The following is a 27292-nucleotide window of genomic DNA, read 5'->3' on the forward strand; positions in this document are numbered from 1 at the left end:
CCGGCGAGACTGGTGAAAGGAGTACCTGATGTCAATAACCAACCCAAGAGTGATCAGATCGATTGAGCATGGCCCATGGACAGTGTGAGAATGTGTATCAACGGAACGAAATTGGATCGAAAGCGTTGGAAACGGTGGCTCTGCATTCTCAAAAGCATGGCCGCGTATTCGGTCCAGGAGTTTCACAATGATGACTGGCGAATCTTTGCCAGAGCTTTATCGGGACCATGATACAACTCGCCCATCGCGCCTTCGCTTGCTATGAAAACTGCTTTAACATGATTTATGAACCCAAGACTGAAAAGAACTTGACCTGGCAATAAAAGAAGTTTTGGTCTCTCGCATCATTTCACCTTCCGCTCCTTGTTTTCAGCTTCTCCCCCTTTGCCTTTTGGAAGCCGTGCTTTTATCCAGGTTGTCAAATTTAAGCTGAGGACATTAGAAGATTTCCTCGCTCTTCCTCGCACACCCAATGGTCGTCTCATCCCTTAAGAGACTTGTGGGCTATTTGAGTAGCCCCTCCGGCTTCTTCGAAGCTCGTTCTCCAGATATTCCCCCGGTAGGGTTTAAAGAAGCTGAAATAAATCGGGTCCTGCGCCACGAAGCGCATCGAATCTATTAGCCCATTGAGATGGCTTCGACCTTCGGTATGTGCATTCATTAAATCCATATTGTACTGTGTGTTGTACATCGAGCGTAAGACTGTGAAGCCACCCATTGATTAAAGTGTCTGGAGAACTTTTTTTCGTTTTTGTGGATCCGATATAAGGTCGTGGATGTTGTGTAAAATTAGCAACAGGTTCAAGGGATACCCAAGGACGTCCAGAAAAGTCTGGACAGCCCGGATTTATCTGTCACCTTTTCGTGTTCGACGGCACAAGTTTTCATTTCTCTTCACCGTCTATTGGAGGCACTTCCGGTGCCATTTCCATTTCCAGCCCCTGTTCCCGCGGTTCCAGTGCCGGGTCCCAGATCACCAGGGAAGACACCAGAGCCACTAACGTAGCTTGTCCGACTTGGACTTGTTCTCGCGGTCTGTTCCTCGATGATGTCGCTCAGCCTGGTCGGATGGTGGTGGCTGCGAGTTTGTACGCTCTCCCAGCTTGTCATGGCCTGAGTTACTGCGGGCGGAACATCTATTTCGTAGGCTTGTCCTTCGTAAGGTGATGATGTGGCATCCAATGTCCGGCCTTGGGGGATGGGTGGCAGGGCAGTTGTTGTAGTACGTGGAAGTCCTGAGGTTGTGGTAGGCGGCTGTTGTGATGGCTGTAGTTGGCGATACTGCGCAGCGTACATTCTCTCACGTTCGATGTCCGCGGCATGATCGTCGTCGTCGTCCTCTGACATCTCTTCCGGTATTTCACCTTCTTCTTCACTAATCTCCCCTGTCAAACCTGAGGTGCCTGCTCCGATTGGCTGACGATAAGGGATGCGACGGCCTTGCGAGTCTCGGGTGTAGCTGCCATCGGGATTGATGTGGTATTCTTCCTCGGATGGCGCCAATGATGCGTTGGAGGGGATGTAAGACTGTTCTGTCCCTCCAGTACCCTGGCGGACTGGCGCGGGCAAAGCGCCCGACATTTGAGCATCGCTGGTGGCAACGGGATAGTACCTTGATTCTCCAGGCATGCGCGCAGGTGACTGTCCTCCGATGGCAGCGGCTCGCGCAGCAGCAATTGCAGCACCACTTGTTGGAGGCTGTGTGGGCTGGGGGCTGGTATAGAATTGCGTATCTGGCTCATGACGCTGTTGTCCCTGTTGTTCGCGCTGCCGAGATGATTCTGTGAACGGGTCGGTCATGGTAGAGGAGTTGCCAGTGTCCGGACGATATGTGAACTGTCGACCTTCTTCACCAGGCGAGTCGAGAGACGTTGTTGTTGTTTGACGAGAGGCAGGACGTTGTTGAGGTTGCTGGCCAGACATGGTTGTTGGCCCTGCACCACCTGTTGGCCCATCTCTAGTTTGTGGACGTTGCGCTGTGCTCGTCTGCCTACTCGGCAGACCTTGCATCGGCACGACTTGGACACCGCCAATAAGGGTGGGTTCTCCGCTCCGTAAAGCACTGGTTCTCTCACGTTCCTCCTGCTCCCTTCGACCCAGTTCTTCCCAGGCGCGGCGAGCTTCTTCCTTGCTGATTTGTAGTTCGCGGCGCATCTCCTTTACTAGCTCTTCTGCTCTTGTCTTTTCTGCACGTACCTGTTCGATCGAGGTGGAACTGAGTGTTCGAGCTTCTTTCTCAGCCCGCAGTTGACGCTCGAGCTCGGCTTGTCGTTCTTGAGCTTGTTCGTGCTCGTGCCGAGTTTCGAAGAACCAGCGCTGGAACTTGCGCTCGGACGACGCTCGAAGGCGTTGCAGTTCGACCACCGCGTGAAACAGGTTTGCGCCTGCCCGAGACAAGTCGTCGATCTGTCGAGCCATTTGCCGGTCAAGGGGCTTCCCGGCCAATTCATCGGCATTGTTTTCCATGCGATGGATGAAAGATGACACGATGCCTTCCCATCGGGCAGAAAGATCTTCCCAGCGTTCGAATGCATTGGGGAAGCGGCTTCGGGCCGCTGTGGAAGGCTGAGCAACAGGCTGTTGAACGGGCTGAGAGCCAAACGGGGGAACAGCCTGCGTTCGAGATTGTGGCTGCGGTGGTTGGGTGGGCCGTGGTATCTGTTCCGGCGGTTTGGCTGTTGCAGTGGCAGGAATGCTGAGTTGTTCATAGGCTTCAGTGCGATTTCGCTGCGTGGACGCAGAAACCCTCGGTTCTCTCGCCGTAGTTTCAGGGGCTCTACCAGTTGTCCTAGAGGCACTCGGTTGGGTGGGCTGTATGTTCTCCTGCCGCCGTGTCGTGGGACCAGCAGGTTGAGGGACAGCTCCACCTATGTTGTAGGTTTGAGGAGGCTGAGCGCTGGGCCTCGTAGTCGTTCTTCGTGTGGTATCCTCCCCAACGCCAACAACCTGTTCTTCTTGTAGTCTTCTGGCATCCTCCTCTTGACGTAGCCTGGCCGCCGCCTCCTCGGCTCTACGAGCTTCCCGTGCCCGGCGCTCTCGCATGACATCCGTCGGAGTGCGATATCGCGGAGGTTCGGTGGGTGTCGGACCAGTGCCAGCTGCTGCGGCCGCACGGGTTGCTCCGCCATTCTGAGTTCGACTTGATACAGCAGCGGTGCCGGGCGCAGTGCCCCTTATCAAATCTGACATTCGAGCCTCTTCTTCGAGTGTATCAGCAGTTAATGGCTGCGCGTGAACACCATCACCTCTCCTGATGGCTTCCAGGGCAAAGAGGATAGCGTCGTGGGTATGTCGAGAGATTTGGAGCGTTCTCCGAGGCCGATAGGAGTCGTCCGAGACCAGTTGCTGGAAAAAGCTAGGGGTGGTAGAGCCGGACTCGTCAAAGTAGACTGGCGGTGTCGCAGAGAGGGCTTGGGACCTTCTCGCACGCAGGGGGAACTGTGCAGTTGCCCGTCGCTCTTGTAACCTTGGGGTTCTCCGAAGCGATCGGGCACCGCTAGATTGCGTGGAATGAGGACGTCTCTGCGAGATGGGGGTAGGTATTTGTTGCTGGCGTTGGGGTACGGGGGTTCGTTCCGGGTCGTAGAACTCGTAAAGGTCGTCAAAGGCGGAGTGTCTGGGGGGCGACACTTCGACAGCTGGTTGCTGGGTGAGCGAGGGATCCTGGGACAATTTGGGGACTGCGCCTGACGCGCAAGGACGATGGGGTTTGTGTTATAGACTCTGAACGTGGTAGGGTAAAGGCTAAACAGGGTTGGAGCCAGACAAGACGTGAGAGGGTGTGAGCAGTAACTGTAACGGAGGCATTGACGTGGTGAGGTGGAAGAAGTGCGCGTGGTTGTGCTGGTGGCTGGTCAATTTCTAAAATCATGGAGGTTGGGCCTTCAGCGTCCAGCGTAGAGTCGCGTGTCCACCAGTGCGGCCAAGTCGCGTCTCCAAATTGGTGAGTGAATTGAGGCAATTTACTACTCGGTAGAGACATCAAAGGAATGTCGTTGCGGGTTCTTCAAGCAGCGAATTTCGTTCGACTGTGTGGTGTTGAAGACCGGCAGATCTCTAGGTGGCGGTTGCGCCGAACTCGACGGGCGCAGCTATGAGCGCGGTCTGTGACTTTCAGCTTCCAATTTCGCATGAGCGATGTCTTAGAGCTTGATGGCAAGCATTTCAGCATTCAAACTGGTAATTGAGAATGTGTCGGTGATCGCAAGCATCTGGCGGGTCGCAAGAGTTCAACTGCAGACTGCGGGAGAACAAACGGCGGACTGCGGATCGCTACCGGCAGTCCGAGCCCAGATGTCTGGATTGGACACTTGAAGAGCAGCCTGGAACTATCCTCGACAACGTGCTTGCCATGGTCCCGTATTTTTTCTTGTTTGGGCACCCAACGGGTTGTGGGAAAGTCAGTAGAGTGAGGCCGTGGTGCGATATTGGAGAGGCTGGGCGCAAGCTCGCAAAAGCGTCGAGGCCCAGATGTGGAGCGATGAGCTGGCAGCATCGTCATCCCAGCACCTGCGATCTTCGGCCACCGCCATCTGCATCTCTCAGCCCCTGGTCCGACGAGCCACAGTTTCACTTGCATCGTCACCGCCCGAACGCCTTCGTTGCCGGCCGCTCATCTCCCGACAGCCCTCCTCGAGTCTCAAGAAGCAAGTCCTGTAGGAGAAAAGACACTGAAGTCAAGAGCTTGGAGAACAAACAATGCTGGATGGATCCGAAGACCTCGTTTCTCTGCCCCACCACCCTTCTCAGGAAATCATCCAGGAACCAGGGCGTGCCAGGGGACAGAAAAGGTTCTGCTTGACCTGTCACCTCCTTGTGCTCTTTTCAGACGCGGATTGGCTCAGCATCCCATGTCTCTGGACGAATCGCCACACCTGCAGACGAGACACCTGCAAGCCTTCCTGCGTCCCTCTTTCGCTGTGCCCTAGCAGAAGCTAAAGCCACAGTACCAAGATGATTGATGGCGTTTGCTTCCCGGATATCTGTCGCCACCACTGAGGCTGAGAGCCTTACGTCTCCTGTTTCCCTGTTGATCATCTATGCTTTTGATCTGCGAAGCTTGAACTACCAAATCGTCTGCGGTGAGAGCTGACTTATCTTTGTACCGGCGTCGTCCAGTTATCTCCCTGGTGGCTGTAGGGTTACTTCTCGTCAACCATGACTGTCTGCGAATGCCAATGCCAATGCCAGATGTCAAACGCGTCAGTATAAACTATTTTTGCGCCCCATTCTTACCCCGTTAAGATTGATATGGGACGCATGAGGGTGTGGTGCTAGTCCCTCTCGAGGAAAGCAGGTAGGAAACATGTCCTTCGCCAGATCGGTCGTATTGGTAAGGGCCTGTTCACCAACTGATCTTCTCCTGCATGTTTGCTATTGATAAACAGCAAATTGGTCAAGATTTGGAGCAAGCGGTCGGAATCCTGTCAAGAGCAAATCACCACCTTGCTGTCCAACTTTCCCTTGGAAAGCTCGAATTCACATATTTGGTGTTGCTGTCCAGCCAGGGAATGATGCAGTGGAGTCTCTATTGTCCCGACTGTGCGGAACGGAATTCGTGCCTAGATTGATGAAGCTGTCCCCCTTGCCCTCAACTGGTCCTCAACTGGTCCTCGACTGCTGCCCGGTCCTCAGTCTGGATTATTAATATCGAAAACATGGACGTTTTGCATCATTGAGCATATCATTGAACAGGTGGCTTGCCTCCAACGAGAAGCAGATGACACAAACCTAGATCGTACTACACCGTAATGCAACATCGAGATGTCCCCCTTGTTGGCCCTACGGGCGCTGTGCGTGACGACACTGCAAATACCTTTCCAGTACACATGAGCAGAGCATTGGCCAGGGCCTCGGACGAATTATACATGAAAGGCAGTTCGCCTTCAGTGCTCCAGGCCCATCCCTCCGATTCCAGTTCGAAATCCAGAGCCACGGTCCGGGCTGCTGTCGAGAGTTTGGAGACGCTTCTGCGTGGTATATCGCCAAAGAAAGAACAGCTCTTCTCCTACCCACGCACCACATTGAGGTCCCACCCTTGTTCAGACTGACTGTGCCCAGATCCCGAGAGACCACGATCTCCATGGCGTGCATGGTAATGTGACAGCCTGCAATATCAAGATCCAGGCTGCTTCTCCTTCAAACTGCAGTTTGAGCTCCCTTTGGTCAGCGCAGACACCAGTCCAGCCAGAATCTTACACGAAATCCTTTGATCCGCGGATGTACTGGCCTATTTCTCATATATTCCTCCTTCGGTCCAACCCGACATCTTTAGCTGAACCTCAGCTACTTCTATCCATTGTGTCAGAAGATTGATTCGGAAGCTCAAGCTCTTTATATGTTCTCAATGTGACAGCGTGGATCTTTTCAAGGAATGCTCTACACCTCCCACTACATACAACACGAAATCCGAAACATGCCTCTGCCATTGGCAACATGCGAACCCCATACTAATCCACATTACTCCTATGGAAAGGGTGACTCTGATGGCCTCCCTTCCTGCTCCCAGCCATATGACTTGGCGGATCCTTGTGGTTTTCATCCACTGCTCCTACACCGTGTGCCGTCTGCATCCCTCTACCCCGAGGAGATGTTGGAGCAGTGGTCCTCAAATCTTGTCCAACCGTCCGTGGTACACTCAGATGCAAACGATGACAATATCTACACCAAGAACAGTCCTCAATGCCCTTCTGCGCCCTCGAACAATACGTATGGTAACGGAACCTCTCACCGAGCTCTTCTCCGTCCCACAAGTCTGCTTCCACCAGCACCGAGATTCACTCGACCTTTGTCAGATACCGGCAAGGTTGAATGTCGATTAATATCAACCGGGTCATCCATATGTCATGATACCAACACAAACTCGACCTCGACCGTGGAGAGCGAAGCGTTGAAGCGATTGACCGCACAGATTGGAGATGTCTCACTAGAACAGGACACCCTCTCAACTCCCCCAACAAGCCCGATCACTCCAGTCCCGTCCTTGACAACTTCATGTCAATCTCGCTCGTCGTTTGCCATCTCTGATAGCTCTCCCTGCACAGCGGTCGACTCTTCGCGAAACTACTTTGAGAGTCTTCTGCCGCAGGATTCTGACAATGCCATGGTATCTTCCAAGGGAACTTACGAGACCAGCATCGGCTCTCGCGCCCATGGCATCAAATCGCCACTATCCAGTCCTCTTCTGTATCAAGAGGATCCGCTCTGTCGGGCACTTCAGCCCACAAATCTGTCAAGCGGTTCGAATCTTGGGCTACCGCGACATATCCTGCATTCTGAATTGGGGGCTACAACCAGCAATTTGCCTCAAGCGTTTGAAAGACAGAAGGAAGTGTCTTATATCGATTGGGACGACGAGGACGACCACAGGAACTACCGTTCACCGCTCATGCGTATTAAGAAAAGCTTCACGGATCTTCGTGCCGCCGAACGCTTCATCGCGGAAGCCAATGTACAAGTTCGCAGGAGAAACATTCGGACTTGGCGTCAAATGACAACAAATGGTCTTTCCGACTTGCAGCACGATGAAACACGTGAAGCAAATCGGCAGTACCGTCACAATCGTCCAAGTGTCAACATGTTGAGCAAAGACGAGAGCGGTCTCGCACCGCTGTCATCAAAGCTACGTAAACGCCCCAGCACGAATTTGTCCCCCCAAGGTGAACCCAGAATAACATCCCGAGCGATGACGCTAGAGCGAAACCTTGTCAAAGGGATTGACGGCACCAGATGTGAAGATAACAATACATTGTCGGTACTGCCGCGCGACACCGGTGTACTCGCACCTCCAACACCGCCGTCAATAGGGAAGAGGAAACGGGCCAACACAACGACGTCAGAGCAGTCGGGGGAAGTGCAGAAGAAGAAACCAAAACTCGGTGTTGTGGGAAAGCTGGTGTCGCGACTTCTCGGAGCCAAAAAGGGGCGGTCGTCTACTTTCTCTGATATGAATAGATGAAAGTCACCTGGCATTTTTATATGGTTGAATGATTACGGCTGGACGAGCAGGTATGGACCAACTGAGGGTTTCTTCCCTGGGGTGGTGATGTATGATGTATGATGTATGTAGGACATGGTAGCATCGGCATCGTCCAGAATATCTACCCAGAGAAAGGGAGCAGGAGCAAAGAGACGTACCTCTACCTATTCCTATCGAGAAAGATAGCGCTGCGCCCATTCTGTAGGTCATCGTCTTACCCCTCTGTTTCTTACTAGGTAGCCTTGTCCACATCCCTAATTCGACCCATCTCAGGCATGAGAGGGGTTCAGAGGTGTATCGGTAGGCAGGCAGGTCCCGTAGTCACTCACCTGACCAGCTTTCCTCGTCCTGCACTACATAATCTGCTGTTCGGGAGAGGCATCGACACTCTTGCGTGGATAGCCCCGGGCACGGATGCTTTCAACAGAGTGCCACAGCCCTTTTCGATAATGTTTAGCATGTTCATCCCTTGCCGCGGATTTTCGGTCACGCTATCATGTAGCCGTGCCCGAACCCGAGTCCGAGCCCGAGCATAAACGTGAGCATGAGCGTCCATAAACAGTCCCAGTGCAAGCTTGCACTGACTAGCAGACGTGACCACTCGTATCTCATCCTCTCAAAGAAACCATAGGGATGGAAAGGGGGAGTCATGTTCGAGAACCACCACGAGTACACGTGGTGGTTTCGTCGTCCCAGAGATCTCGATTTCAGAAGAGAATGAAACCCCTTGCATACGACGCATCGGTTACATAGAATGGCATGGGTGGATATCTCTCGACTGTTTTTGTCTGGACTCTGGACTTATGTAGGAGCATCCGTGCCCCATGACCTGCTTGCACCTTTCTCGCCCGAACTAGCTGGACTCGATCGATCCGGTCATTCATGTCTCCAGAAAAGAACAAGGGGGAGAGATCTCAACCAGATTTTCTGTTGCGCATTTTCGCGCGCTGAGGCCACGACGAGGTCCGGGATCGGGGAATTGAGAGGAAGGGAGTCTGCGGATGCGGCAAAGGGCGCGTGGTCTGTTGACATCATGTGCGCGCCTCTGTATTGGCCTGTATCCTCTGTGTGTGTGTGTGTGTGTGTGTGTGTGTGTTCGAATGATGAGGCCATCTAGTCCTCAACTCTCGAGGAGCACTGTGATCATGAGCTTTGCACAGACATGTGTTTGCGCAGAGGTCAAGGACTCGTGAGCACGAGACCACCGACTGCCATGGAGAATAGCGCATGCGGTACTCGGTACATACCTAGTCATGGTCCTGGAAGAGAGGTGAGTTGGCCTTGACAGGGGGGAGATGACATGCCTGGATGGGATGGATCACCCACAGAGGACCTCGCATAAGTGGGAGTGAAATTGAAGTTGAAGTTGTTTGGTCTGAGCGCAGTCATACTCGGAAGTAGTTCAGAGGAGAAATGGTCCCAGAAGTTCTTCTCTCCCCACGTCCTTTTCCTTCTCTCTCCTTTCCTCTCCATACCTTGTTGTGCTTGTGCTTGTACCGGTGCTGGTGTCACTCCACTCCACTCCACTCTCACGGCGAATCTACAGTATCTACCTACTCGTACTGGTGGTCGTATCTGAGCACTGAATACCTCGTACCGAGTAGGTGAGTACATAGGTACCTCGTATGGCACAGGGGAAAGAGGCTTGGGATCCGTTAATTTCACCAGACCACCTGGCCATCCACACCAAACTTGGTGACCATGCAGGCTGCAGTCCCTAGGTGGAGTGGAAATATGGAGTACCTGATGATCTGTGATCTCTGTCCTAGTACTTACAGGTAGGTACGGCATTTCGCCGTCGAGGCCTCCAGCGAGTCATTCAGGACTCGGCAGTCGGTACCAAGGTACGGAGAAGATATTAGTCCCTTCCTCGTGCCAACTCACAGGTAGGCGGGTAGGTAGGTAGATGAGAAGAAAAGAAAGCGAAATCAACTCTACACGTAGTCCTCGTACTATATTACCACCTGGAGCTACTACTTGTACTTGGAGGTACTTGTAGTGCCAAGTGCGGAGTATATACTTTCAACAGGCCCAAAACTACTCGTTTCGCGCGAAGGCTTGGGTGCGAGATCGTTTCTTGACTACCAAGCAGCCAAGTCGTTCGTTGGTCAGCGTTTCCTCCCCAAGCCATTGATCGAGCCAAGCAAAAAAAAATCAAGCTTTGCCGGGTGCCGTTGAGCCTTGAATATCCCATTTTCCCCTGGAGTAGGTACAGGGTAAAAAGGAAACGTCCCCCGATGGTGATTGATGTACCAACGACAAAGAAATGGCACTCCTCATACAACTCGCAGATTCTCTGAAATGATGTCCCGAGTTCCGAGTACTACCCGTGCTCGTACCCCAACCTTGCAGGCTTGTGGATGTGATTGCGATGATGATTGGTATTTGGTATGGGATTGAGACGACTTGTCGAGTCGGGGTTGAGACGAGGTGTGGTTTGTTTCGTTTATCGCGAATCACAGAGGATCATCTAGGTACTCACCTACCACCCACCCGACCCAGTACTTACTAACTTATAGTGAGTAGAGTACTATGCAGGTACCGAGTAGGAAGGGATCGAGTACTACTTACGGACTAACATGTCCCCGGTACCTACCCTCCTACCTATCTATCCAAGATAAGTAAAGTCGCTGCTCGAGCCAGTAGTTCATTCCCCCGTCGCAAGTTCGACTCACAACGTTCAACCCGCACCACCGCTCGCTCGGGGGGCCGAAGCGTCCCCCTAACAAAATTACTTTGCGATCCTTCAGACATTCGGGAGATGACTTAATACTTGTTTGTGCCTTTGAGCTTGCCGAGTAGTAATTCGAAGACTATTTGACTTGGGGGCTCCAGACTTCCCATTTCTCCCCTCTCTCCGCTGGCCCCCCGATTTGTAGTCTCCAGCCAGCAGGTTGGGCTAGTCACAAATACTTGTACGAGGTACCTGTCCCAGACGTCGATCTTGGGCCGCCAGAATCCACAACCACACCCACAACCCGCCTTATGTAGAGAACGATTACTTTCTTGTACAATTACTGCTCGTAGGTACAACTGAACTGAGTAGAGGGATCGCGCGAGAATAGGAGATAATTGCAGCGGGAAACCCCATCGTCAGCATTGTAGCATCACATCTCAAACAACTGAGCTACTAGTCCGTATACTCGGCTCTCCCCTCCTCATTCCCCGGAAGTCGGCAATCAATCAGGCACTCGTGCAGGTTATAAGCGAAATAACCCTGCACCCCGACTCCCGCTGACTACTACTAGTAGAGGCACTTCAAGTCAAAAGCCATTAAAATTACCACTTCTATTGCAGGTCAAGTGTCAAAACGTCCAAATAATGATATCGCGTAACGTTTCACAAATGTCCAATATAGGTATGCCTCGGGGTCTCGTGTGTCCACTGTCCACCGCCCACCCCCTATTTTGATGTCGTGTGCCCAACCCACATACTGACAATCTCAGTAGTAGGTACAGTGGCAACACCCCCATCCATGTACCAAGTGATCGTTCGCTTTTCAGCGCCCACGCTATGCCTCTGGTCCAAAATGCCAAATGTTCCAAGTGGGGTTTCCCCCCCAAAAGATGATGCCTCTCACCCGCCGTTTAGTGGCTGGGGTAGGTCACGTTGCCACCAATGTCCTGCAACCAAGCGATGCTGTTGAACTCGGTGAAGATGGTGCTGATCTGCCATGTATCCTTTTGGCCCTGGCTATTGGATGCCTTCAGCACCGTAATGCCCTTGACTGGCTGCGGCTGCAGACCACCGATCCATCGCAGCGAGATGGTGTCGCAGTTGTACGCCTCAATGGCAAGGAGTTCGAATGGGACGGGAGGCTGAGATCCCTGGCCCGCCATGAAGGCGGCCTTGCTGGGGAAGGTGGCAGTCCCGACTGGTGCCCCGATGAGGGAATTGATAGAGTCCGAGTAGTCGACCAGGTCGTCAGCCAACAGTCTTTGAGCGTCGGCGTCCGTGTACGCGGAGATGAGCTTGCCAAAGCCGTCGACAATGCTCTCAACCGTGCCTTGAGTCAAGCACTTGGTTGGGTCGAACTTGGCTCCCCAGAGGCCGCCCATTGTCCATGGAGCAGCATAGGCTGAGGAAACGAGGGCGGCGGCGGCGGCGATGGTGAACGAGCGCATGATGATTGATCACGGAGGTCTGTGTAGAAGAAAGAATGTGGTTTGAGTGGGGGTTACAACGAGTGTTGGGTAAAGTGCTGGTTGCGAGATAGCGAACGATTGTCTGGTTGTGAGCTGGATGAGAGGCTGGGACGAGGTCGGGGAGAAGGCATTGTTATATAGATATTGAAGACCTCAATGACGAGACCAACCCAGGAAAGGTTGGCGCGGAGAAAAAAAACCTGGCCTGGACATGCTCGTATCCTCTGCCCTCAGCCTCAAAGCAGAGCAGCTCGAGAACCAACTCCCGCTCTAGGTCCAGGTCCGTCTTCAGCAATCGATGCGTCCCCAACCTTGGGTGTGACCGCCGTCACAGCTGTTCCACCTGCCGCCACAAAGTCCAAGTTTGGCCTCGTTTTGAGTTCGACTGGGGTCTTCATGGGTGTCCCTGGGGTGGGTACCTGGCAATTTAGCTTCCAACACCAGCGCAGTGCTTGCCATAGCCAGACCAGCTGACACCCAGTTTTCGTCTCATGGGTGGCGCCAAGATCAACATGTTCCCCTGCAGTAGGACCAAGACCGGACCAAGGCTGGAGAGCTTTAAGTTCATCGATAGCGCCTCTTGTTCGTTAATCTCAGCCACTGATGTTTGAGGCTAACAGAGGCGTCAGCCCACTTCCGCTTTAGTCGAGGTATTTTTGGCCTAGACCAACCTCGCCCCAGCCTTGGGACCAAGACCCGATTGTGGCCGTCGGTCGGAGTTGGGACGCTGCTTAACCTTTCCCTCAGCCACACATGGACTACCCAGATGACCACTGTCAAAAGAGAGTCCAGGCTGGGCAGCGCATGGTCTGGATCAAACGGCCACGGATTTCGTGGGATTGGAGGTCCAACTTGCTTTCCACTAAACCCATTTCCTCGCCTGGAGGTGCTGGATTGGGGAATCGGCGTTCGGCTCCCACTCCCCTTGTTCCCCCACAAGAACCCGATCAAGCTTCCCCAGCCCGGCCGACGAATATCTCATGACTCTCTGAACATCGACAACGATTCCCAGAGCAAAACACAGTAGAGATCAATGCGTGACACGAGAGAGTGGTCAGTTTCGTTGTGCTTTACTGAAGTATCCTCCCTTTTCGGCAGCCAAGCGCTGACACGAGGTCAGCTTCAGTATCTGCTCGAGTTATACTTGTAGTTAATCCGTCTGGGCAATGCATGGCAATGCATGGCAGCCCCGAGAGGTGCTTATTCCAAGCCACCACGAGGTGCACAAGAATCCGTTAACCCATGCTGTCTCTTTTTGGAGTACTATTGTCCGTAATGGTAACCGAGTCGGGTCGATGCGGGTCGACCTCGCTCTCGATCTGTGTGGTGCCATAGGGCAGCCCTGCCCCGATCCTCAAGGAACTCTTGCCTTTGATGAGCTGCATGAGCATAAAGTTCAAAGCACACTTGATGCCATGTTGCTCGCCCCGCTTGATGATGTAGCCATTAATGTAGTCGATCTCTGGCTTCTTACCATGGCGGACATCCTCCCGCATACTGCTCGAATTCTGCGCTGTCCGCCTTGTCACGCCCAGGAATAGCTGCTCAAGTCGCTTGGCAGAGAATCGGTGCTGCACATTGGGGATCCCCTCTAGCTCCGGGAGGCCTCGAATGACGAGAGATATCTCGGCAAGGAGAAGCCTTTGCACAGGTAGCAACTCCTCGTTATTGAGCAGTGCCCCATTCGGGACATCAAGGAGCGCGGTGAGGGGGTTCAAAATGCAATTGGATGACAGCTTTTCCAGCTGCAATTGCAATAGGTCCAGGTACGGAAATGCCGCGCATGCCAGGACCGGCGATCTAGTCAAGGTGCGTAGAAGGTAACGTGAAGAGAGTGTCGCAAAAAGTTCCTTGTCCGTAGGGTGATGCTTCTTCCGTTCTTCTTCGGACAACTCCCACAGATGCCGTACTGGCGTCTTTGGAGGAAGCGGGAAACGATCAGCATCTCGACATATCCCCAGTGCTATGGAACCGTAGCCGGCATGGACGACTGTGCAGGGCTGCGACATGTATGATCCGTGAGAAACAATTCCCAGCATATAGGTGGGACGTTCCTGCGGATCGGTAAAGACCTCCCGATTAAGTTCATCTATTTGCCCAAGCCCATTTTGCATGAAACAGATGGTTGTCTTCGCGTTGACACGGTGTTTGACAGAGCGGAGGGCAGCAACAGTGGCCGGCCCCTTGACAGCAACTATCAAGGTGTAGATGTAAAGCTCGCCGGATTCCATCATCTCGCCTTCCTCGACAGGATTGGTCTGTGGCTGATCCCAACGCTTGTCAGGAATGAAGTCCCATCGCGCCTTGCCGTCTTCCCCATAGCCGTTGAAGAGGTCAACATCGTACCCAGTCTGCTCATCGTTGGTCTCGTTTTGCTTGTTTATCAGGCTGATAGTACGACCACCTCTTTTGAAAACTTCGTATTGCTCTTGTCGGTGGATCATGAGGGTGATCGGAGGAGGATTGGGCAGGCATCTCAATGAATGGGCGACCAGGGTTCCGATACTCCCAAGACCGAGAACATGTACACGCCTGGTAAGAAGCTGCTCATGGTCTGCATTTGGCAATGCTGACTCCTCCAGTGGTTTGGACTCAAATACGGGAGTGTCTCCCGAGGGCTCGGGCGATGGCGGATCTCTCCACCAAGAACGAGTTTCTGTCATGGTTCCGAATTCGCGAGGCGGTTGTCTAAGATCGAAGACGCTCTGTGGCCACAAGTCTGAACGCACGACCTTCGGCCATCTGCGCACTGCCCGAGAGAGGGGGCGAAGAATCAGTCGTTGCGACAGCTTGAGAGTTGATATGGTGTTCACTTAAAGGAATGAGATCGAGTAGGCCTGCACGAAAGGCGAATTTAGCGGCCGGAGTTCTGTCCTTGAAGGTCAAGCTACCGTAACCATCCTGATAAACCACTGGAGAACGATTTGTCTGGTCAGCAGAGAGATAAGGAGTAGTTACGAGTAGCGATGGCGGAGGAACTGAGTTGATGGTGGCTGGCATTGAAGGCATCGCAGTTGGAGAAATCGCAGTCACTCGTGTGTGTTTGATGCGGGGGAAATTTCTGCCCCAAATTCACGCGCTCGGATGGCCACAACTTTTTCTACACATTCACCTCATGAGCGCAAATTCTCCTTCCCCATCGCGATAAGATGGATACCAAGGCTGTGATAAGACTCGTGGACGAGTTGCAGGAGAACCTGGAGGATCTCGAAGACAATCTTGAACCAATCCTTAGCGGCGCGCTCTCTGCCACCACCAAAAAGCTGCCCTTGCTCGATCGCGCGAAACTTCATGTCCTTCTCGTCTACTCGATCGAGTCCTTGATTTTCTCCTATCTCAGACTCCACGGTGTCCAGGCAAAGGAACATGCTGTCTTCAAGGAGTTGACAAGAGTCAAACAATATTTTGAAAAGATCAAGCAGAGTGAGGCTACACCACAGAATTCTCGGCCAACGATCTCCCTTGACAGAGATGCCGCTGGAAGGTTCATTAAGCATGCTCTGGTATAGCACCGTATCCATTTTGGCGTTCTTGACGATAAGCCTAACCGATGCAGGCCGGAAATGAGAAATTCGATCTACAACGCGCCGAGCGTGAGGCCCGCGAGAGAGTCCTTGCGAATAAGAAGCTGAAAGAACTCGAGTCTGCTATGAAGGCAAAGGCGGAAACAAAGGATGATGAGGACCGTACGGCACAAGCTGACCAATTCATCGCAGCCACGTTGAATGACGCCCCTTCTACGGATGATCTCGCAGACGGTGACTCTGATAGTGACGGTGACACTGACGGCGACGACGGCAATCCACCCCTAGAGCAACAGCCAGAGGTGCAGGCGAAGAAGGGGAAAAAGCGGAAAACTAGATCTAAGAGCAAATCGCAGAGAGCAAAAAGAAAGAGAGAAACAGATGTTGAGGGTCTCGAGCAACAGGATCAAGCGCAACCGGCAGCGGGAACCAAGGCGTCTAAGAAGACAGGGAAGAAATCAAAGCGAGCCAAGGATGCTGCTTTAGCAGCTGGCTGAACATCTCTGCTAGTGACAACAGCATTGTTACTAAGAGACGGAGCTATCTACCGCGGATGGCATTACATCCAATATGACAATTCCCCTGGGCGCTTTGCACATTACCATCTTGGGTGATAGACTATTCAAGAGATCGCATGCGAAGTCCATCTTCCCAACTATGCATTGGCACTAGCAGGGAGAGACTTGGGGAGACCGGAGACCGCACCTCATGTTCAGACTTCAGCAGCAGAGTTCCAGAGTATTCAGTCCATGCGTCAGCCTACTCAGGCTGCTGTTGAGATGGTCAAACATATGGTGTCTACTACGCAAAGAAATATGCGTTTAGGAATGAGTTCTGCACTCAGGCTACCACTGTCATGGGCAGAGGTGAGCTACACTGGATTTTTCTTTGGATCGTGAGATTGCTTATTGCCTGGTCAGGTTCAACCCGAGAGGTACAGTCTCACATCCTGTAGAGGCTGGTCTCCTTGCAACAGAATCGAGCAGGATTTCTCCAGTCGCATGTCTCTTTGCTTGGTGTCGCCGTGACTTGATATGCCGGCTCCACTCGGGGCTTGAATAGAAACATGTTCAAAGTCCATACCAGCCTTCCCACTACCGATGCTTTGTAACACCGGTCTGTCTTTTCACACTCCGAGCCTGCTGACATGCATTACTTATGCAAACCCTTCTCTCCGTCTACTTTCTTTGTCCTTCCTGTCTGTGTTGGTTGGTCGAGTGCTCGAGCTCTTGCATGAGCACAGTCCAGGTTACGGGCTCATGTGGCATCTGAAACATCGGCAGCAGAAGCTACGGCTGATCTTGATCTTTAGTCGAGACATGGCCTCGGTGTCAAAGGCAACACTCCCTAGGTTCAGTGAGATGATTGAGCGAACACGCTGCCCTCACCCTCTTTTCCTCATGAGCATGCCTCGAACCTCAAACCTGGAGATGGTCCAGACCGTCTCAGCCTTCCCCCTCTGACTGGACGCTTGGACGCTTCTTCACCCTGGCCCCAAGTCCACGGACCCCAGCGAGGCTCGAGGTCTACCTCCTGACTCGGCCATCAGTCTTGGTCAACCACGTGTCCAACTTCCAACTTGCCAGGCTCGTACTCACCCAATCAGATGATAGTATCGCAGCAATCGACACGACATTCATCTAGTGGGCGACACAACTCACTCACTCACATGGCAGACTATATTACCGTGCAAGCACTGGGATTGGCCCGACGAGGCTGCCCGGATGATACGTCACGTCCCTACCGGGGAAAAGGTTGAGCCGGGATGGATGGACATACCTTTTGTCTGCATGTTCTCATATAGGACCGCAGCCGGCCACACCTCCAAGGTTTTGGACAATACACACAGATTCTGTTTAACATTGCACGATGCTGAACCTGGTTCTTCGTCTCGTCGCCGTCGCCGCCTGTGTTTTTGGGGTCGCGATATGTGCACGCATCAGCGGAGAGGTCTTGAGAGATGACCGTGGCGGCAGCACCATCATCACGACGTACATCGACCCTGAGACAAGGCCAGGGGACGTCGCAAGAGAAAATCCTAAAGTGAATGCGTCAGAGCAAGAGATGCCGGGAGTCGTCGCCATCACCTCTTCGCTTGCCTGGCCACATCTCGACTGGAAAAGCAAAAGCCCATTCCACACCCGCTTCGTCGGCGTCTTCTTCAGAATCAATCCTCCAACAAACCTCTTTCAACCGGCCACCATCGCACGTGCGGTCTGCGAAAGAGTCGCCCACCCCTACACCTACGATAACATTCACTTTCCCATTTTCATCTTCACATCCCCATGGAAGATGGTGGCGACCAGAGTGAACGAGTGTGTCCGTCTGCTTGGATGAGATATATGGTTTTTTTTTTGGAAACGAAATTCATGGACCAGGACAGGATTGGGTATGCGATGGATGCAACCTAACCTAACCTCTCCTTCCGTTCTCGAAGCCTGGAAAATCCGATGAAGGAGGTTTAATCACTGGGGCAACCCAGGGGCCATGTGCGAATCCACTTGATCATTTACTCGTTCGAGATCCTGCAGCCCTTGTTCCGTCTTCAGTCATCCGCTCGCGTGGGTAGGTAATGAATGTATCTATCTGCCTCTGGTGCCCCTATCTACCACCTATATGATATGTGTTGTCAACGAGGCTGTGCACAACAAGCACGAGTAGAGGACTGATGGATCGATGGATCCTCAGCACATTAGCCTTCGCTTCCCTTCCTTCCTTCTACTCGGATATACTGGTATGAATCCGCCCAAAAGATACCTCTCCACGGCGGGTTTTCCAGTTTATCTTGGTTTTCTTCTGGCATGCTTTGTCCCCACCCACACTACTTGGTCGGGCAGAGCCCAGTCATCGATCTTTTGTTCATGCTCATGGGAATAAGTTTCTATCACTACCAACCAAACCAGGTTGCCATCCCTCCCTCCCTCCCTCTCTCCTTGTATAGGTACCAACTTCATCTTGCAAAGAAACGTTACCTGCGCCCCTCGGAAAGACAGTCAGGTACAAGGCCGTACGTAGTAAACTCTCTGATCAAAAGTGTTACATCGATCAAAAATCTCAAAATCAAACGTCCCTCCGCCCTTCAGAGGGGAAAAAAAAAACCGCTTGCTAAAACGCTCAACACCCGTATGGTAAAATACAAGGGGAATTATATACACCGTCAATACAGAAAGACCAAATTCAAAAAGACCCATTACTGCTTCTCAGCGTCCAAAAGAAAAAGTCGTGCAAAAACAAGACGATCCCACCCGGCTTGATAAGTTGAAATAAAGAAAATCATAGTTCTTTTCGTTTGCAAAGATGATGCGCCATGTTGTCCAGAGACAACAAAAGCCCCGTTTGTTTCGAGTTCAGTCATCATTGATAAAAACTGGCATCCATTCCTGCCCCGGGTACGCTGTAGCACTCATTGGAATCTCTTCTTCCGATTCATACCCCTCGGCCTTGGAGCCCGGCAATTCTGCAATTATTCCGGGGGTGGTCTTGTCTCTTGCACTAGAACGGCGTGCTTCCCGGGGTGATGTTGGATCTCGGGATCCCTCCAGAATTGACACGTTGCGTTCTAGGCCCTGGCTCGTGTTGGTGTTGATCTGCTCAGGGTGGCTGCTGGAGTCGACGCTGACGGGCGTGTCGCTCCTCGTTGTTGCACCTTCGATCCGTTCGCGAAGAAGCTGCTTCTTGCGTCGATCGTTTCCATCATCGTCGAGCCCAGGAACCGTGATTGCAAAGGGTCTTTCTTGGTCATCGTCTGGACGCGCGATGCCACCAACGGGACTGATCTTCTTGGAGCTGAATGTACCTAACATGTCGTTGACGCCAATATTTGAAGTGCCTCGTGGTTGGCTGGAGTCCAGGTCATCAGAGCTGGGGCGTCCAAGTCGTGGTGAGCGTGATCGTTTGTGGAGGTCAATGACATGCGTACGAGGGTCCTGTCGGATTGAAGGCGTAGGCTGTCCAAAACCAGCGGATGTAGGCCCACCTGTGGTTGTTATCGTACTGGCTGGGTTTGTATTCGGGGGGGGCGTCGAAGCGAAGGACACCGGTCTCGAGTAGCCCTGTGCCGGAGCAGTAGCGGGCGCGTAATACTGACTACGGTTGCCGCCACTTGTGTCAATACGAAGATCGGATGGTCGACTATGATTCGAGTTCATGTATGGATACGTATTGGATGGATACGGTCCCGCTGCTTGCTGTTGACCTGGTAGCGGGGACTGAGGAGGGTGTCCCGGGTAAGGATAACTGCTGCGTTCTGAATGGTGTTGGTACGGAGTGGTCACATTTGGATACTGAGATAGTTGGGATTGTGTTTGGCTCGGTGGATATGCAGACTGAGAGTATTGTGGATGCCCAGGGTCTTGGGGGAAGTAACCTCCAGGCCCCATGGGATACTGGCCAGAAGGGGTCTGCGCGGAATACGGCTCTGGAGATGTGACCCGGTGGTTCTGCGCCGAATAGGGTTCGGGTGATATAACACGTTGAGTAGGAACATGCTGTCCCTGTGTCTGTGAAGGAGTAGGTACTGTTGCAGCCCGTGTGTTGCTGCTGCTCTTGAAGAGGTTGCCTCCAAACCCTGAGAACCTCTTCTTCCTTCCCTCTGTTCCCCTCTCGCCCGTCTCTGGGGTTGGGGCTCGTAAGACATCCTTAGACAGTCGTCTTGCCGAGTGAGACTGAATGCTGGGCGAGCCAAGTTGTCCAAGCTGGTCCTGACGACCGTAGGTGCCACTTCTCTCTGATGACATACTGTCATTACGGTGCAGGAAGCTACCACGCTTCTCCTTCTGTACGATTTCTGCGCTGTCAAGTGCAGCGCCGACTCTCCCTTGTTTCTGGAGCTTCGAACGCGAGTGGGAGCCAACGCTGAAGAGCTTCCCAAGCATACTCTTCTTTCTCTCTGTCTGCGGACCCTGTGATGCTGGCTGTGAAGACACCGATTGTGCAGCAGGAGTGGGTAGTGGACCAATTGATTGACGATGCTGCTGCACTGACCGACCGTAGGGATAATTCACAGGTTCTCCAGACTTCATATCATATTCCACATGAGCAACGGACCCAGACTTATGAGAAGACTCATCCTGGTATCCCTGGCGATTCGGGCCTTCCATTGACATGTTTGAGCTCCGACCAGGATGAGGCTGCGGCGAAATCTGGCTAGGATATTGCTGAGATCTGCGCGCACTGGTTGGTGGCTGTCCGCTAGCTAGTACTTGAGTGTTGCCCCAGCCGCTTGTGGGGGTAGAGACTTGGTTAGCTAATGAATATCTTTGCCCATATGGACCTGGTATACGATATTGTTCTTCCATGGGCGGCTGGTGTTGATGCATGGCGGCCATTTGATGCTGCTCTTTTCGCTGGCGCAAACGATCAAGCTCTTCTTGAGGCCGCCTTGCACTAGGCAAGGGGTTCTCAATAGGATACTTTTGGGCACGATCCATTTGAGGCTGCCCTGGTACCATCGCACGTAAAGCTGGGTCACTGCCGACATTTGGCTCAGCGAGGAAAGGCCTGGAATATGATCGCGAATGTCGTTGCCCTGGTTCGTTTGCCTGATCCGAAGGCTCTTCAACACTGACTTGCGACATCTCCTTGCTAAACCCTCCCGCACTGCTTCGACCTAGACTAATCGGGCTCATCGGCTGAGATGGAACCCTACTGAGATCTTGCTCCTGTATCTGCTCTGAGTGATGGATGGCGCCAATACCTTCAATGCCGGCAAATGAGAAGGGCCGATGGTGGCCAAGCGGATAGTTCTCGCGGTCTTGCTCATGCTGCGATGCGAACTGCTGGGTCGGTGGTTCGGCAGTAGAGTGTGACCCTATAGTCGCAACAGCTGGCTTCAAATCCTGTACGTCGGAACGCTCATCTTGTGTTGATGGAGGAAGACCTGGCGCCATCGGAGGCTCTGTTTGGCCTTCCTTGATGTCGAAGGATGGTCGAATGTTTGCCGCCACAGCCACAGCTGTTGGTGCGCGCTGTTCAGGCTGGGGTATCCGCTCTTCACGCGCAGCAGGTATTGGATGAGCTGGTAGGTCGTCCGCAGGTGATAAAGACACGCTCCTTCTGCCATGTTGGCGTTCGGCACTAATGGTAGGACTGGGATCTGCACTTGATACGTCGGAGATGACAGACCGTCGTCGGTGCTGTGGAACTTGCAGGCTCCGGTCGCTGGAGTGGGCATCGGATGCTGACCCATCGTGATGCTCCGTAAGAGATTTTGGAGCAGCGAGAGTATTTGGCGATAAACCACGAGAATCAATAGGACTGACCTGAAGTTGAGCAGCAGGGATTTCTCTCCGGCTGTTGCTTCGTTCCACAGCTCGACGTGGGGATTCCACAGGTGACTCATCCGTAGGCCTGGTTAACTGGCTGATTGAACGGCTAGGCAAGCCATCATCTTCGTTATGCCCTTGCTCGCTATCCAGGGCTGAGACCGCCGGACTAGGAGCAAGTACAGGAACGACAGGAGTAGCAGAAGACACGCTGCCACTGGCAGATAATACTCTGACGTGCTCCAATCGTGCCCAGTTCATAGCCTGACTTTCATGAGCCGCGGAAGAAGCTGTTGTTTCTGGTTGTAGCATCTGGTCCAGATCACTAGTTCGTGACCTCTTGAGCTCGGGGTTCGAGAACCAATCAATGGGAGAGGCTGGCGTGATGTTCAATGGAATTTGCGGTGGACCATCAAGGGATGTGGAATCTCGTGGCTGGGAAGGGGAGGCAAGATCTTCTCGTTCGTCTGGACGAAGTCCAGTAGATTTTCGTCGCTCGGCCAGTGTCCCCTAAAATCAAACGTCAATCAAGGGCTCGCTAAGGAAAGGCAGGCATATTGAAATCGTGGTTTCCATTCATTACTATTTGAAGGTGCCCAAAGGAAAACGCTGTGAAGATGTCCGGGCCAGGTTCTGGGATCCCTGAGAGCATATATTCCCACATAGCATTGATGCATTTCCTCCGTCGCAAAGAAATGATATTACAGGCGAGGCAAGGAAAGGGGGAAGATCAACGGACTACCTTTTCGCCAGAGCTCGCGTGTCGCATCTTCTCTTTTCCTTTAGCAAACAGGCCTTTAGCGGCGGTACCCGCCTTGCCACCGAATCGTCCAGCAGCTGCCATTAGCTTCTTCCCGTCCTCTTGCATGTGTCCAGCTGATTGTGTCAGCATTCGTCGGGGCGAGGGTTTGTGTGCAGTAGGGCTCTCAGCCGTGTCTAATGAGAGCCGCCCATTCGTAGCAAACAGCTCCAAATTTTCCGGCGTCTTCATCGACAACAACCAATTTCCCAGCTGTTCATCTGGTGTGGCATAGTATTGCCTACTTTCATTGAATGCCTTGATACGTTCTGCCGGAGAACTGAGATTCATGATTGTGCGGAAAGTTGGTAGCCCATCAGGAGGTTGTTGTGGTGACTGGGGCACCAGTGGTGATTGGGGTACCTCTGTACCGGTCGCGGGAAACGGAGGAGCATGCACTGGTTCGAAAGGCGGATCTGAAGACAGAGATGTTTGCCTCGCTATAGGTTGATTGACTTCGACGCTTCTCTGAACATTGTCAATTGAGCTAGGCACGAGTGGGGTGTGAGCTGTGATCGTGTCTGGAGAGCTTGTAGAAGGCGGGCTCATTTGTTTTGGTGTTGACGCAGACGGCGGTTGTGAGCTGCTTGTCTCCCAGGAGAACCGTTGTTGGAGGAATGGTTTTCCCGCCGTTGGTAAGTTCTGTTCGACGGATGTCTCTGTTTGGGCGGTACCTGGCGTATCTATGTTAAGGCTCGCGGGTGTAGCCGCTCCCAATGCTGTAGCGGAAGGCTGTGGCGGCAGCTTCTTGGATTCAATCAATGGTTGACCAGCTTTGGACAAATGTCCATCGTTGCTCGGGATGGTAGCCTGTGCTGATGGGGTGATGACTTGCAGAGGAGCTAGCTTCTTAGACACAGCTTCTGCATCTCTGTCAATTTTAGAGGGAACTGTGTCAGGCAGGCTCCTTTGGACTGCCATTTGCTGCTCCAGGTTTGACGATTTTGGAGTTAGACTTCTGACGATTTCCTGTTGTAGTCGCTCATTGTCACTCTCAGTGGGAGTCTCATCTGGCACTGAAACATTGGGGATAGGTGGCCGAGGGCTCGAGATTTCAATCAAACGACTTGTACGCAGCGGGGCCGGCATGTAGTCAACGTCCGAGCGAGAGTCTCCGGCCCCAGCAGACGCGTGAGTCGATGGGGTTGAGCTCGACACAGATGAAGCCCGAATTGGGCTGGTTGCTGGTCCAGGATTTGTTCGTACCACCAGATCCTTTTCTTGCTGCTCAGCTATTTGCTCGTTGTCCTGGCTCTCTGGCGCTGGCTCCAGAGGAGATGTTGTTACCGCTTCTACAGCCTCCTCGCTAGATGAGCTGGATGCGTCCCATTCATTGTCGTTTTCTTCTATCGACGATTCATCGGAATGTTGCACTTGTTCACTCAGGCGGTGACCAGCTAACGCGCCAGCTAAAGCACTTCCAGCGGATGCCGCTGCCGCGAAAGCCTTTTGTGTTACACCATCGCCACCTGAAGTGATATTTGTAGGTGCACGGGCAGTAGGTATACTCTCAGTGCTCTCGACCCGTCTCTGAGTAAATGGGGGTTGAGATGATAGAATATTCCTCTGGCTTTGAAAAAGTGTGTTTGTGTCAGGAGTGGATGAACCTGCCGATGAGGCATATGATTGCCATCCTCCAGGGATCGAGGGACGAAAACTCTCCAGGCGCGTCTGGGGTCCAGGGCGTCCTTGATCCTCACTTGACGGTGGGGGTTGGGTATTTGGGATGTCAGGGATAGATCGGACTGGGCTTGACTCTGGTTTATCTGTAGCATCGCGCACTTCGGTTGTCGGTGATGTTTTCGGGCTGGACGGAGGAGGACTGACTGCGCCTGCAGAGGCCACTTCTGGTTTGGGCTCCGCGGGCAGTGGTTTGTCCACCAGACCCAAACCACGAGCTGATCCTTCTGGGACAGGTCGTTTGGTCTCATCGTCCACAAGTGAGCCAGATTGTGGTTTCTGGTGTTCCTGAGGTCCAATTTCTTGAGGCTTCTTTGCAGGACTGTTATCCCGACTCGGGGGATTAACGTCTCGTCGAAAGCCCGAGAGAATAGGGGGTGGCGAAGAAGGCGTTTCTTCCTGGATTGGCTGCACCTCCCCAGGCTTCAACGTAATGGTTGACGTCGGACGAGACTCTGATTGCGCCGGCTCTTCAGGAATGGCTGGTTGCACGGTCTGAATAACGGAGGAAGTCGGTATTGGATCAAGCTTGCGACTTATGATAGGGCTAATGTCCGTCGTTGAGGCACTGTTTGAACGATCAACTGTTCCTGAGGTAGAGGTGGGAGAAAAGGGCGGGTGATCCTCGCTCTGATCGAAGGCCTGCTGGACAACTGATCTGTACCCAAGGGTTGGTTGGTGCTGCAAACCTTGGTTTTTGGATCGAATGTCATCGTCACCGGACACGGCTCCCTGTGGTAATACATCGCCAGAGGGCTTCGACGCCTCAGACTTGGGTTCTGATACCGACTTTCCCAGTGCTGCAAGGTCCACGTCAAATCCGGATGTTCTGTGGACGAGGGGCAGTCCGAAAGCTTCCTTCACATCTGGTAAACGAAGATCTGTCTCCCGAACACCGTAGTTGATTGATACATTACGAGAGATGGTTGAGGCGGAAACTGGATCCGGACGATCAGAGTAGACAGAAGATGCAGTAGTATCCTGCCTCGATACCCCCACGGTTTCCTTCTCAGTCTCAAACTTAGTCTCCTTTGTTGTTTGGTTGTCACCGCTTGATAGCTTGAGTAAATTTTCAAACCCATACTCGCTCTTACGCTCCGGGACGGTGTCCAAGGTTGGCTTCAGACGACGGGCAGAATCGTGATCATCCGTTACCAGCTGCATAGCGCCCGTGGGTTCCTTTGGATCTGAGGAAGTCGAGCGACCACCGACAGAACCTTCTCTGGCCTGGTTTGACACTGAATCGATGCTTGGACGGGATGAGTCTTGGGATTTGCGAATTTTCTCCATCTCCTCAGGCATACGCTTATAGATATCTGATGGTCGGATGAATACTGGTGGGGGACGATCGTCGACGGTAGTGGTACTGCCAAGTCCTGGAGAGGAAGAAGGCACGGGAGACTCGCTCTGTTGTGAGAAATCTGGCTGAGGAGGCTGTTGGCTCAAGCTTACTTTGCGCGGAGGGAATTGTCGGTGGGATGTATTGGAAGAACGACTATCCGGCCTCATGGGACTTTCGCGACGCTGATACACGTCGCTAAGAGGAGACCGACTACCGAACCCCGGGGAACCTTGCCGGGGGAAGCCTCCTGGGGCTGAGAAGGGCACATCCTCGTATGCCGGATGTTGTCTCCCTCTCGAGCCTGGTCGGAAACCACCCGGTGGCATAGGAGGCTGTCCCTGGGTATTGAGGCGAAGAGGACCATGCATCCCATAGTTTGAGGCAGACGGGTCATCGTCGTGTTGCGGCTCCGGAAAAGGCGAACGTTGGGTTGTGGGGTATGCCGATTCAAACCCAACAGAAGAAGAGACATATCGTCTTTCATCGCCCCGATCAAACGAAGGCCTCTGGCCCGCTCGAGGAGGGGAGGGACTGGTAAAGCTTCGGTTGGCAGGAGGAATCCCAGGTTGAGCCCAACCTGGATGTCGAGGATTAGGCGCAGACACGGGTTCTGGCTCATCATATTCTTCATCATCTCCCCAGTCCGAGCCCTCATAATTAACTTGCCGGAGATCTTTCCATTTCTTCGAGATCGCTCTTCCCACGTTGGTCTTGTATTTCCCGGTACCATACGGATTGGAGGTTGCCATTTGAGGATGAGGATGCGTCTCGGTTGGTCGTGTTCAAAACGAGGAGGAAGGAAGGTAGGTATCGTCAAGGTACGTTGTAACACATCTCGCAAGCAATTCAACCACAGTGTTTGGATCCGCTCTCCCAAAGGCTGCAGAAGATGTCAACTTTGTAGCAGTATTATGAACGAAGGGATACTCGTCGCACGCGACAGACGGAGACGATAGATTATTTGCGCGAAATTGGCTGGAGACTTGAGCAAATGGTCGACTGAAAAAGTCGGGTGCTCAGAGCATATCCGAAGAAGAGGATATGAAAGAGATATGAATGGAGTATTAGGCCAGCCGCGCAATGCTGGAGAGATGGTGGGCAAGAACTTGCGTTGCTCTCCTCACTCTGCCCTATGAATGGACCAAGAGGTTGTAGATTTGATTGGAAGAAGCGAACAAGGAGTGTTCAACCTTGCGTCACCCTGAGAACAGGCTGCGCCACACTTTTATACGAATCGATTGATGGATTGATAGACGTTAACCACACAATGAGGGGGTGTGTGTATCTTTCAGAGATCATGGGATTTGGTTGTTGCGCTTGAAGAAGCAAATTGGACGCGTGTTGCAAGTTTCATGCAGTGCCGCATCATAATACATCATGTGCTCGTGAAATTGTTCTCCGCTTCCTCGCTTTGGGTGCAACACGATACCCACTTCAATAATAACGAACGGTGTCTGATCTGAACCGGTGGCTGAAGTAAGGCTGTTGTGGCGTTGGTTCGTCTAGCGGCAAAGACACCTGGACGTTTCCGGCTGCGGTCTCTCTTGATGAGGACCGCGAG

At 52.8% G+C, this 27292-nt stretch overlaps 7 protein-coding genes across 7 annotated transcripts; 3 read left to right on the forward strand and 4 right to left on the reverse strand.

The window, feature by feature from the left end:
• Positions 1-894: 894 nt before the first annotated feature.
• Positions 895-6084, reverse strand: AYO20_05030 (hypothetical protein; the record flags this gene model as incomplete). Its single annotated transcript, XM_022643324.1, has 3 exons — positions 895-3663; positions 5816-5966; positions 6020-6084. The coding sequence occupies 3 exons, from the start codon at positions 6082-6084 to the stop codon at positions 895-897; spliced, it is 2985 nt and encodes a 994-aa protein (XP_022500661.1).
• Positions 6085-6415: 331 nt separating this feature from the next.
• On the forward strand, positions 6416-7957 carry AYO20_05031 (hypothetical protein; the record flags this gene model as incomplete). The annotated part of the gene is made up of 1 exon (XM_022643325.1): positions 6416-7957. The coding sequence occupies one exon, from the start codon at positions 6416-6418 to the stop codon at positions 7955-7957; it is 1542 nt and encodes a 513-aa protein (XP_022500662.1).
• Positions 7958-11565: 3608 nt separating this feature from the next.
• Positions 11566-12102, reverse strand: AYO20_05032 (hypothetical protein; the record flags this gene model as incomplete). The annotated part of the gene is made up of 1 exon (XM_022643326.1): positions 11566-12102. The coding sequence occupies one exon, from the start codon at positions 12100-12102 to the stop codon at positions 11566-11568; it is 537 nt and encodes a 178-aa protein (XP_022500663.1).
• A 1256-nt stretch (positions 12103-13358) lies between these two features.
• On the reverse strand, positions 13359-14786 carry AYO20_05033 (hypothetical protein; the record flags this gene model as incomplete). The annotated part of the gene is made up of 1 exon (XM_022643327.1): positions 13359-14786. The coding sequence occupies one exon, from the start codon at positions 14784-14786 to the stop codon at positions 13359-13361; it is 1428 nt and encodes a 475-aa protein (XP_022500664.1).
• A 486-nt stretch (positions 14787-15272) lies between these two features.
• Positions 15273-16144, forward strand: AYO20_05034 (hypothetical protein; the record flags this gene model as incomplete). Its single annotated transcript, XM_022643328.1, has 2 exons — positions 15273-15626; positions 15680-16144. The coding sequence occupies 2 exons, from the start codon at positions 15273-15275 to the stop codon at positions 16142-16144; spliced, it is 819 nt and encodes a 272-aa protein (XP_022500665.1).
• Positions 16145-17516: 1372 nt separating this feature from the next.
• On the forward strand, positions 17517-17984 carry AYO20_05035 (hypothetical protein; the record flags this gene model as incomplete). The annotated part of the gene is made up of 1 exon (XM_022643329.1): positions 17517-17984. The coding sequence occupies one exon, from the start codon at positions 17517-17519 to the stop codon at positions 17982-17984; it is 468 nt and encodes a 155-aa protein (XP_022500666.1).
• Positions 17985-18994: 1010 nt separating this feature from the next.
• AYO20_05036 (hypothetical protein) lies at positions 18995-26480 on the reverse strand (the record flags this gene model as incomplete). Its single annotated transcript, XM_022643330.1, has 2 exons — positions 18995-22420; positions 22653-26480. 2 exons carry the CDS (start codon positions 26478-26480, stop codon positions 18995-18997), a joined length of 7254 nt encoding a protein of 2417 aa, XP_022500667.1.
• Between the last annotated feature and the right edge of the window lie 812 nt (positions 26481-27292).

The sequence above is a fragment of the Fonsecaea nubica genome (assembly GCF_001646965.1).
Source record: "Fonsecaea nubica strain CBS 269.64 chromosome Unknown Scaff28, whole genome shotgun sequence".
Classification (NCBI taxonomy): Eukaryota; Fungi; Ascomycota; class Eurotiomycetes; order Chaetothyriales; family Herpotrichiellaceae; genus Fonsecaea; species Fonsecaea nubica.